The following is a 12,398-nucleotide window of genomic DNA, read 5'->3' as shown; positions in this document are numbered from 1 at the left end:
TTAGCGTGCGTTCAGCCCTCACCAAAATTCAGAACGCTAGCGGCAGAGACGCAAACTGACAAAAGGACAGCGGCTGTACAGGCTCTTAAGTGATTGACACAAAGCGCGACAAGCCGAGCACACAGCTGGCCAGCGGCTGAACCGATCGCATCTCCTTAGCGTGCGTTCAGAACCCCCCTTCGCAACACGCGAGCCCCAGGACAGGAAAGAAAGGACAAATACTGCTTGTACAAAAGTAAAAATGAAAATCATGCATATGTAACAATTCCCATGAAAATAACATTCTCTTTAAATTTAAACCAAACCTGGGGGTGGGCAAGCTTTTTATTATTATTTATTTATTTTTCATTTTTTTTAAATGGTAGAACACAACAGGTCCTCCTCAGATGTTCTCGTATCTGTAGGATGCGTTTTGTACTCGTGTACATTGCGCTGTTTTACGAGTCCACGCATTTCACCTGCTCAATGCAGATGCCTTTTAGAGGGAAACGGGAATGCAGTTGGGAGCGGAATGGAGCTTTGGTGGGAACGGGCGAAAGCGGGTGAACATGGGATGGCACTTTGTCTTTACTCGGTCCCCGTGCACTGAACGTGACTCTGGGATGAAGAGCCGATGCTGGGCAGAGGAGCCACCCAGACAGACAGACAGACAGACCGCACACCACTGTGGCTGGACTGCAGTGGTGTCAGCGGCCAGCAGAGGGCACTGGGCAGCCATCACTTCACACCACCCGGGTGGGCCACAGCACTGCTGCTTCTTCTTCTTTTTCATTTTTCAGATTTCTGACTTGACATTTGCTGTAAATCAAATCAGAATGAAAGTCTAAAGTAGCTGAGCCAAAAAGGAACTAAAGAAAAGAAAAAGAAGAACTCTGCCAGTGCCTCACTTAGGTTATTGTGCACCAACTGACCGTTTGGCGGCTGACCTGTGCCACTGCCCCCTAACCTGATGATAAGCGAATGTCTAACTCGCCTTAGTGGTGGCACTGGCCCTGCACCAGTCAGCATGTCAGGACGTCACCGGAGCTCACGTGTCCCCTTTATTTGTATTTGTTACATGTAGCACACCAGGGGCGAGTGGACTCTTTGTGTTTACTTCCATCAGTTGGTGGTCTGGTCAGCCCTTGGGTCATCTTGTAAGTGCACTTCAAAAATAATGGCAGGTATGTTCATGTATGCATATAGTGCCTTTCACAGTACTCGTATTGTCAAAGCTGCTTGAGTTGTGACGTGGATCTCTTTGTGTTTTTGGCACAGCGCTCAAAGTGAAAGGCACTATATTCGGTTAGCAGAGCGACTCTTTTTAAATGCATCCTTTATTATTTTGTCAACCATGAAAGGTGCTGTGTCATGTGATGGCTTACCTGTCACTCCTACGAGCTCCGAGACTGTGTGTCACATGATTAGGGTGTGTGTGTGTGTGTGTGTGACTAACACGAGCGTGGAGCGGGTCATTGGGAACGTTTCTCTCTGAAGACTTAGTACTGTCGTCTTTTATATACTGTAGTCTCCCATGAAAGACGCTATATATATATATATATATATATATATATATATGGAAGGCATACTGATTATTCTGCGGTGGGATGGCACCCTTCCTTGTGCCCTGTGTTGGCTGGGATTGGCTCCAGCAGACCCCGCTGACCCTGGTCTTGTGCAGAGCCCCCCCGAGGGTGTGTGTCATGCAGGGTGCTGTACTGTTTGGGGACGACGTTCTGATTATTTTCATAGTTTTTTGAAAGGCTGCGCCATAAAAGGTGTTAAAACCTAAAGTCTCCACTAGAGGGCGCGTCATTAAAGACCTGTATATGAGGGAGGTGTCCTGATTCTCTGAAACCGTAAATTATGAAGATTTAGTCGTCAAGTACCCTGGGGGGTGTGGGGGTCACGAAAGGCACTATATATCCTGTTTGTATCAGTTTTTGAACCTCCGCACCCTGAAGCCTTGAAATGATCATTGATCGAGTCCCCTGATGGTGAGTGTCACGTAAGACTCTGCATGTACAGGATGAACGGACTTCTTTAAAACTCTGTGCTAAATAACATGAAGGTTTAGTCGACAACGCTAATCATGTCGTGAAGTACGCTGTCTCTCGTTATTTTTAATCTTTTTACCATGAAAGGCGCTATATAACAGGAAGGTCACGCTGTTTATCTCCAAAGCTCCCAATTGAGGCTACGCTGGACTATTTGTGACGTTTCTGTGCCCCATGAAAGGCGCTATATTACATGAACCCTTGGAGCTTGCAGAACAGCATGTGCCTTCAGGGTTCCTTACCTGGTCACAGACGAGCTCCCACTTCTTCTCGTTGTCGTAGAGGCTCAGGAGTTTGGCCTTGTCCGGCGGCAGGTTCATCGAGTTCTGTGAAGACAAAACACAGACAGACGGGTCAGCTCAGCGGCCCACAGCTCCTCTTTGTCACACTTTGTCACTCTTTGTCCTCCGTCTGAGACAGCGGCACCTTCTGTGCACAGGGGGCAGCATGAGGGCAGAGGAGCCGGAGTGGACAGGACACCACCAAGTCAGTCTGTGTGCCCCCCTTAATAACCAGGAGAACTGGACCAAACACTTGGACACGGGGTTCACAATGCAGGGCGCTATAAAGAATGAACCATCTGATTGGCTGTACACTTCACCCTCTCAGTTTACACAGCACCCTTAGGTGGTACATAAAGAGGACTCACTGGTGGGCAGGGCTGGACATGGTGCTATAGGAGCCACCCGCGGCAGGGAGGTGGCCTGGCATTGGGGCACATCTGGAGCATAGAAGTCACCTGGCCCAGATGGGTTCAGGAAGGAAAGAAGGACTGAGTTTAATGAAGAGTGCTTCTGGTGCCCACCTTAACACACTAAATGACACCATCAGGGTCAGCAGTGATTAGTTTGGCCAGTCAGTGCCCCTTGGTGACATCAGCCTTTAAATTTCACATCTCTCACGGTAGGAGTGGCACGGTGGCAAAGGGCAGGGCAGGGCAGTGTTCAGGATTCAAATCCCGGCCCCGAAGACAAGACAGCTGGTTTGAATTCTTAGTGACTGAAGGAGTGGGTGGCACAGTGGGCATCACTGCTGCCTGACAGGCCCAGCACCATATGTGGTCACTGTGTGTGTGTGTGTGTGTGTGTGAGTGTCTCTCAGTGTCCACAGTTGGTTTCTTCCCAAAGCTCTGCATCTCTTCTTGGTGTATGGTTGCCATCTCCGGTGGGCCGGGATTGACTTCTACTCGGTGCCCTGTCCTGCCAGGAGAAGCGCTGGCTCCCTATAACCCTCAAGTGGACATGCAGGCAAGGAAATGGGCAGATAGAGGGGCTTCGTGTATGAACTGCAGTGACAGGACAGACCACCTGACAGAGCGGTAAACTCGCTGTCATCCATCCACCCCGCCTTTCACCCTGAGCCCCTCCACCGAGCTGTGCCCAATCAGACCCCCACATTTACTTCTACAGCGTCTTTCAGGCACCTTTCTAAGGCTGTCATGACCCAATGTGGTGCCAGCGCCGGCTCAGGCTTTACGTTTTTTTGTTTTATAGCTCCTTTCCCAGCACTCCCCATTGTTTCCTGTCCCACCTTCTATTGTGTTACAGCACTTTACAGAGATATGAGGGGAAGACCACCACGGCCAATAGGAGCGGAGCAGGACACCCACCTGACCAGGGGCCTCATGTATAACGCCGTGCGTAGAACTCGCACTATAACATGGCGTAAGCACAAAAGTCGAAATGCTCTTACGCACAGAAAAATCCAGAAGCAGGAATCTGTGCGTACTCCAACTTCCACGTTCTTCTACTCCATAAATCCCGGTCAGCGTGAAAACTGAGGCTCGTGCACGCGCATTATGTTACGCCCCAACTCCTCCCAGAATTACGCCTATTTGAATATGCAAATCAATATAAATCGCCCTTAAGCGCAGCCTTCTGTGAAAAGACAATGGGAAAAGCACGGGGGAAATATAAGAATTTCAGCGAATACCAAGTGGAGGCAAAGGAAAAACATACAATTTGTTCAAATAAACCGTGGAATAATCAACAAAAGGAAGTTGATCGAGTGACATAGCGTGTTGGAGAAACTTGAAAGCTCACGTTCACAAAATCGCACAGTGCCGGAAATAAAAAAGAAGTCACATATCAAAGTCGCCGTGAAAAGAAGAGTTGTAGCCCACCGTCTGAGTGTCATATGAAAGCTTATTAGGGTACAGAGAAAAAAGGCACACGTGGGGAAAAAGCACGAAATGTCAACTTCAATCTCGACATTTCCACTTTAATCACGTAGTTTATTTTGTCATTAAAGTAGAACATCATAAACTTCATCTTAAAATCGTTTAATTAACCAGTTTCTCAAATCACATCGTAATTAAAGTAGCACGTTAAATGCTTTGTTTTGTATTTGATCTTCTACTCGTATGTGCTCTGTGTGTGTGAATCACTACTTGCTTCTTAAACCGGCTCTCTTCCTCCAACTGGACACAGAGTCCATGACATTCGTGATATTACAGCTCTCTGAATAACTAAAATACTGAGATGTATACGTGATGTCATTTTCATGATGATAGGAGTTAAAGCACGTTATTAAACATGAGTTTCACTTCGATGAAATAATTTATTGCAGCAGTACTCAGGGGCGGCTCTAGGCTTGTGGTGGCACTGGGCAGAGGAAGAATCGGTGGCTCCTTCGCCCGCCAATGTCATGCCCGGTGGATGGCCTCGTCCGTTGTGGACACTGCACAGCCGCCTCGTGCTCATGACACAAGCATTTAACTTTTGCCGAAATTTGTCGCTGCGTTTTTAGCTGTGTTGTTATTTTCTCTTTCTGTTTTATATTCAATATATATTGGCGTAGCCGTCACTGCAGTCCTTGCTTTTCTTTACCAAGTAACCGATCGCCACACAATCAGCTCTGTAATAGACGTTAAGCCATCTGTAAGCTTAGCGCCGATTCTTCAAAACGTTTAAAGAACATTGAAATATCTTCGTAGTACATGTTTAATTATTCTATCCTTAAAGACACTCCCAGTGAAGAATATAGATTATTTAAATGAAGTTAAAGTTTTATGTGTATAATTTAACAAACATATTTTGCTGCATTTCACCTTAAAAATGATATCGTCATCATATGTAAATACGCGCTTTATAAAGTGGCTCAGGTTGTGAGATATTATAACTGTAGTGCAAGTTTACAGTGAGGTGATTGTACTTATAAGTCCTAACAGTTCTACAAGGAGCAATTGATTGAGTGCATTTAAAGTTCTTGGGATGAAACTGTTTCTGAACCGCGAGGTCCGTACAGGAAAGGCTTTAAAACGTTTTGCAGTGGCTGAGACAGCGTGTCCTTAATGCCGTATATCGATAATTCTCTTTCCGATCAGCTGCTGCTGTGATTCACACTCAGATACAGTGATATAAATACTCCGAGTGGTGCAGTGAGAGTAATATGGAAAAAGATGATCCGCTGTGGCAACTCGTAACGGGAGGAGCTGGAAGAAGAAGAAGAAGAAGAAGAAGAAGAAGAAGAAGGTGCAGTGAGAGTAACAACGCTAAAGCAGTTCTGGTATTTGGAATACTATGGCTGTTCCCTGCCATTCTATTGTTACTGTTAATTACAATCAGATGCGTTACTCTAATAAACAATATGCGGTTAGTTTCTGTGTATTTATAAAATAAAGAGTAATCACACAGGAACAGTAGCACTGCTTTGACGCTGGGTGCCGCCAGTTTGTAAAACCGAGCGGAGAACTTGCGTACGACAAGGCATGAGGTATCGTGTAAAAGTGCGTGGCTTTACGCCAAGTGTAGGTTTTATACGTCGCGATTTGAACGTGGAAAAGTTTTTACGCAGCATTTCTGTGCGTACGCACCGTTTACACATGAGGCCCCAGGTGACTGTGGGGACCTTGGTGTGTGTTTGTGAAGGATGTGTCAGTGTTGGCACATGAGCTGGGTGACATTCATGCTGACAATGGCTGGGTGTGGTGGTGAAGAGCCAGTCACCGTTGGCACTTTGTGTTGGGTGTGGTGCTGAGAAATGTCACAGTTGGCACTTTCTTCCTCTTTGTCCCAGTGGCTTGCTTTTCACTTTCTGTCCTAATTTATGAACAGACCTGCAGCTTTCATGTAGTAAGGGGTACAGGGCACCTGATAATCTTCACAGTGTGTCCCCCTTAACTGGCAAAATAATAATAATAATTCTTTGCATTTATATGGCACTTTTCTCACTACACAAAGCGCTCAGCAATGGCAGGTTAAGGGCCCAACAGAGTCCCCTTTTTTGGCATTTACGGGATTCGACCCGTCAGCCTCCTGATTGCCAGTGCAGATCCCTAGCCTCAGAGCCACCTTGCCTCTGCCAGTTTGACAGTGCCACTTGCACCCTTTCTGGGATTGGTTCCAGCCTCACCCACATTAAATGGGTTGGAGTTGTCATGTTTATCACTGGGGGGCACTCTTGGCACCTGACCTTTATTTATTCCTTGCCTTTTCAGTAGTTGGCACATGCCTCTTGGGTGCCTTTTCTGATGCCTCTCACTATGGTTTGGTGTGCTCCACTGGCACTGCCATCCCATGTAGTTTCCTGCCCCATTGGACTGTAGAACCCCACAAACCCACCCAAACCAAGTAGCTGGTGAAGTATTTCAAGCCCTTCAATGTATCCTGGTCACACTGGCACCTCATTTCACAGTCCTGTGCCTGTCACTTAGTCACTCTTCAAGTCAAACAGCTTGTGTACAACCATCTTAGCTCCCCCACATCCACCTCTAAATGCCACTCTCCCTCAGAGGTACCCCCCACCATGGTGCCGGCCCTCTGTCAATGACACCAGTTCCCCCATCAGCTCTCTGTCAAGCTGTCCTTTTGTCTCTGCACAATACAGACGCACCGTGGACCGCAGAGGACTGACTTCTCTGGTGCCCTCAAGGTGGGGTGCAGACGAGGCCATCGCAGAGCCTTTCAGTCCCGACTTTCACAGCAATAATTTGAAGCGCTAAGTCCTTTGTGTGGCACTCGTCACAGTGTGCTGGGGCAGGGACCCTCCTTCACGTAGCGCCACACACACTACAGTACACTGTAATGGGGTCCTCTAAACTGTGACTGTCACACTACAGAGTAATGGGTTTCATGGAGACTGCACTGTAAAGGGGGCCTTCTCCCTATAGCGCCTTTCACACTGCATTGTAAGGGGGTCCTACATATAGCGCCTTTCACACTGCATTGTAAGGGGGTCCTTCATATAGCGCCTTTCACACTGCATTGTAAGGGGGTCCTACATATAGCGCCTTTCACACTGCATTGTAACGGGTCCTACATATAGCGCCTTTCACACTGCATTGTAACAGGTCCTTCATATAGCGCCTTTCACACTGCATTGTAACGGGGGTCCTTCATATAGCGCCTTTCACACTGCATTGTAACAGGGTCCTACATATAGTGCCTTTCACACTGCATTGTAACGGGGTCCTACATATAGTGCCTTTCACACTGCATTGTAACGGGTCCTTCATATAGCGCCTTTCACACTGCATTGTAAGGGGGTGCACCGTTCACACTGCAGTCTCACAGCTTGTTGTCCTAAGCACATCCTCGCTCACTGGTGTTAGACTGCCAGCCCAGATGTTGAACCTCAGCTCTTTTTCTACTAACCCCCACCCCCCCCAGGACCATCTTAACGCATGGGCACACTGGGCAGTTGCCCGGGGGCTCCATGCTAATCTATGCATGTTGTGACTTGCTGAGTGGTTGTGTAGTTAGGGGGGCACAGTGCACTGCTTTGCCCGGGGGCCTATAATGAATGCTGTTAAGACGGCCCTGCCAACCCCATTATTTTCCCATGGCCCCAGTGTTAGACTGCCAGCCAGTGCCACTGTCCACTCGGTACCTTGCGGTGAAAGCGGCTCACTGGCTGTCGGAGTCGAGCGGCCGTCCCTTATCTTCAAGACGCTTTACTGTGCACTCATTTGTGCTCTGAACAGGAAGCGGAGTGGTGACGTCAGCGGCGCTTTGCATCTGCCAGAGGAAGTGTGATGTGTCTGCACAGGCTGCAGGCACCCACTTGGCATGGGTGACTTGAGATAGCACTGGCAGAAGGCTCATTGGTGATCGATATCTCCAGGTGTCCGCCTTCAGTGCCTGCTGGCTTGGTCTCGGCTGCCCTGCCATTAAGCTCCATTCATGCTAGGTGGCATCTCCACTACTTGAATGCATTTGTCTGAACTAACACAGGATGCACACACTCACACCGGGCTCACGTCAAGCCTTTGATATCAAAAAGGGTGGCATGCTGGCACAATGGCAAGTGCCGCTACCTTACAACTCCACACATCTGGCACTAAAGCCCAGGCTGGTCTGTGACTGTGTGGAGTTGGCACAGTCTCTCGGCCCCTGGGTGGTTCTCATTCAGCACTCTGGTGAACCCCGACATCCCTAAGACAGGTCAGCAGGTGATTCTCAACTGGCCAGATAGGGGGGAGTCCTGCAGTGGACTGGTGTCCCATCTTACATCAGAAGCTTCTAGAACAGCAATAAGCCCCCCATGACCCTGAAGGGGATTAAAAGGGAGGCTGTGACAGCTCAGTCTTTGTGTTATACCTGCCCATATCTTATATAGTGCCTTTCATATCTGTCCATTTCTCATTTAGCGCCTTTCATATCTTTTTTATCTCTTATATAGCGCCTTTTATATCTAAGTGTCTGTTATATAGTGCCTTTCATGTCTGTCTTTTTGTGTAATGTACAGTAGCTCTACCCACTAATGGTGGCCCCTGAGAGCAGCACATACAAGGAAGACATTCACTGTACTCTGTGCCTGTCACAATAAGGACCTGATATGCCAACAGTATTCATATATAGTGCCTTTCATGGTGAGTGGTATCTCCAAACATTTATTACAGCAGTTTAATACGGAGCCCTGCCAGTGGGTCTCAATGGAGGTGGCATCTGCAACACCAGTTCCCTGATGGCAGAGCCAGTCCCATAATAAAATATAAAACATGTTGTACCAGACAAGAATGGAGTCTTGTTTGTTATTGCAAGGCACTATATTGGGATTACCAGGCCTCTGCTTTTTCAATCTGCTGTCTGGGTCATGGTGTCTGTGCCCGGCTGTATTTTTTTCTCATGTGACAAGTGACAACACAGCAGTCAAAGTGACGTCCTGTGGCTGTCAGGCAGCCCGCCTGGGGTGTTGTAAAGCAGGCTCTAGTGCCCCCTTCATGCCAATGCCAGTAGTGCCCTTATTGTAGGCGGGTGGCTGGCGTGAGAGGATTCGACCAGACAGGGCCGAGTGTCACATGGGCAGGACAGCTAGGGACGAGGAGGACGCACAGGTAGGATGGTAAGGTGATTTATGTGTGGCCACGTCTCGGAGTCTTTGAGATAAAACAGTTATTATTATCATCATCATCATCATCATCACCATGATTTCATTCCAGTGCACCCTCCCCAATCCAGTCCTGTCTCACTTGTGCCAGTGCTTTGAAAATGTTTAGTTAGCGCCAATCAGCCAGTCTATTATATAGCGCCTTTTTAGAGTTGAGTGAGCCTTCGTGTTATATAGCGCCTTGCACCATAACTGTGTCTCTGTTCGGGCAGGTGGGACATGAGGCGCTCGTCACTGGTGGGTAGAAGTCCCGGTGGCATTTCTTGGGGTCCTACTGACCGAAGCCAGGCAGTGTTATGTAGTGCCTTTTGTGATGAGGTATGACACCAAGGTGTATGCCCACGTTGCCCACTGTGTCACAAGGCTTGACGTGCATCATACCGAGACGTCTTTACCTTTATAGCGCCTTTCACCATAAACAGTCTTGTATTAGGGGTGTCTCTTTTACGTAGCACTTTTAATCAGGCACCGAATAGGGGGACACATCAGCTTTGGGGTGGCTCTGGGGTCAAAGCCCCCCTGGACTGACCTTGTCCTAGTCCATGCCTGGCCGCTCGTCTCTCCTTTCTTTTCATCTCATTTGGGATCAGATGTCCTACTTCCTTTTGCATGATAGCGACGTGAAGGACGTTACTGCTTCCAAAATCCAAATTTAATTCCCAGAGCTTGGGGACGACCTAAATTTAGCTTCACTCAGCATCTTGCTGCCTGTCTAAAGTGGGCTACGGAACAAGAGACATGCAGTGGGCCTCCCATGGCATGAGTGCCAGGTGTTACTGCAGAGGACAGGCAAACAAAGCGAGCCTGGCAGAGGCCATCGAGATGCTCAGAGGTGGCGAATGGAGCACATGAAGGAGAAGGTGAAGGTGCCAAATGGAGCCGGGCACAGATGTCCGTCCGCTCGTGGCCAGTCCTGCTGGCGTCAGTTAGTCATTCTGATACCGGACCTTTCACTTGGCCCACACTCCTTTGTCACTCGCACGCTCACATTAGTCGTTAGTCACTTTCGTATTGGTCATTCACGCCCCTGTTTGTCACTCGCTCATTCGTTCACCACATGCTCAGTGCCCCCTTCAGGCCGTCACCTGCTGTGGTCACACGCCAGTCGCTAGTTAGTCTGTCACTCTTACTCACGTACTCCTTCATTATTCATCCATTCACACACAATGCTGAATCCTTGTCACTCACTCGTTAGTCACTCTCTGTCTCACTCTGACACCCACTCACTAAACCGTTAGTCACTAGACTGACAGGCAGCCCACCAGTCTCCAGTGTCCCCTTCAGTAAGTCCCCTCATGTAATGTGCACTTATTAAGTAATTAATTGATCACTCTTTTACTCCTGTTGGTCACAGACCAGTCACTCATCATCATCATCATCATCATCATTACATGTTTAATAATAATGCGACTTCGTTACATGTAGCTTGTGCTTTTCTCACTACTCGAGGCGATTTACTCACAGTAGTGACTGACCAGTACTGTGCCGTGAGTGCCCACCTGTGTGAGGCGACAGCAGCCATTTTTACGCCAGTACACTCTGCGCACCTTTCCTCTTATTGTTAAGTGGTGAAGGGGTGAGAGAGAGAGAGTGAGACAGTTAGAAACGGGGGATGATTAGGGGGCCAGAATGACCAGGAGATGGAGGTCTTTTTGAACCTTTATGACCACAGAGAGTCAGGACCTCGGCTTTAAGCCTCACCTGCTAAACCTGTCACTCGGTGAGAGAGTGAGCGAGTAGGTAGCTGTTCACTCTCTCTCACTCCGTTTGCTCACCTCTGAGTCACTCACTTGTTTACTATTCCTTCACTCTTTATTCCCTCTTTCTCCCTCTAGTCACTCTCCATGTGAGCACTCCGAGAGGGGCTGTCTGGCAGTGTGAGTGGTCTCTGATTTCCCAAAATGTTCAGGGTGCAGCGTCCTCGCTGGTACACACGCATTGTGTCACGTCAGTCGGAGTGAGTGAGCTCGTGTACGACGGGCACCTTCGCCATGCAGCAATGAGTGCCGACTTGACCGCCACGCGGTGTCCCTCCATACGGCCAAGCAGCACCACAAACGCTGAGTGTCATGATGAGTGGGAGCCAATCAGAGAAGAGCTGCATGATAAGTGCCACCCAGCCGGCGCGCGGTGGTCTCTGCGTTTTCAGAAGTGTTTGTTTTTGCTGCTGAGAGTGTTTGGAGTGTGGACAGGCCGGCAGTGTGTCACCGCCCAGTCTAGCCGCTCACCCCAGTTATTACGGTCACTCCTTCAGTAGTCACTGCACACTCACTACTTCATTTACAGACTCATCAGTCACACGCCCGCTGTCTCTCTCACTTCACTTACTAACTGCTAGTCACTCCGCACTCACTCTCTGTTGTAGACTGGTCACACCCTACTTACTCACTAGTCACTACTCCCTCGCCCTCATTTGCTCACTGATATTACATGATGATGATGATGATGATGATGACTCAATCCCCGATTACTCGAGACGTATCCGCCTGCAGAGCCACAGCTCCACACGTCACCGCAGATCTATGCCAGCGGTTTCAGGCCGGAAGTGACATCACTGCGTGGCTAGACTGGCAGTTTGGGAGTAAACGTTTGTAGTTGATTGACACGCTAAGCACACCAGACCTTCACCTCAACAAAAGTGACCCCTAACCTCACCCATGTGTCTTGCACACCCTGACCTTTACTGCTGGCGTAGACCCGCGCTGGCGTGTGGCACCCTGGCTCTGCAGTTGGGTGTTATTGACCCCCCCTCACTGGTGACTCACTCTTTCACCCTCCATCCACTCGTCACTCCCCACGCACTCCTTACTCACGACTCACTAGTCCACTATCGACTTAATGATCGCTCACTCCCTGATTACTCCCTCTGTCACCCACTCGGTAGCCCCAGTTGTCCCCTCACTCACTCATCAGTCGTCTCCTTCACTCCTTTTACTTTATTTTCACCCTCCCGACTCGTAGTGATGCTGCCATTCCGGTGCCCGTCGCCCTTGTGCTCATCTAACTAACGAGGTCACTGGCCAAAGGCAGACC

At 48.8% G+C, this 12,398-nt stretch overlaps 1 protein-coding gene across 2 annotated transcripts in view; it reads right to left on the bottom strand.

The window, feature by feature from the left end:
- The window catches only part of fmnl1a (formin-like 1a), a 77,687-nt gene that overhangs the window by 46,404 nt on the left and 18,885 nt on the right, over window positions 1-12,398 (bottom strand). For both annotated transcript variants that reach the window (XM_039739446.1, XM_039739445.1), the window contains exon 2: window positions 2,279-2,362. In XM_039739446.1, coding sequence (XP_039595380.1) covers window positions 2,279-2,362 — 84 coding nt within the window. The remainder of the gene's footprint in view (window positions 1-2,278; window positions 2,363-12,398) is intronic.

This window comes from Polypterus senegalus, chromosome 17 (genome assembly GCF_016835505.1).
Source record: "Polypterus senegalus isolate Bchr_013 chromosome 17, ASM1683550v1, whole genome shotgun sequence".
Lineage (NCBI taxonomy): Eukaryota > Metazoa > Chordata > Cladistia > Polypteriformes > Polypteridae > Polypterus > Polypterus senegalus.
The sequence above is the reverse complement of the archived record's forward strand: the minus strand, read 5'-3'. Positions and strand labels throughout refer to the sequence as shown.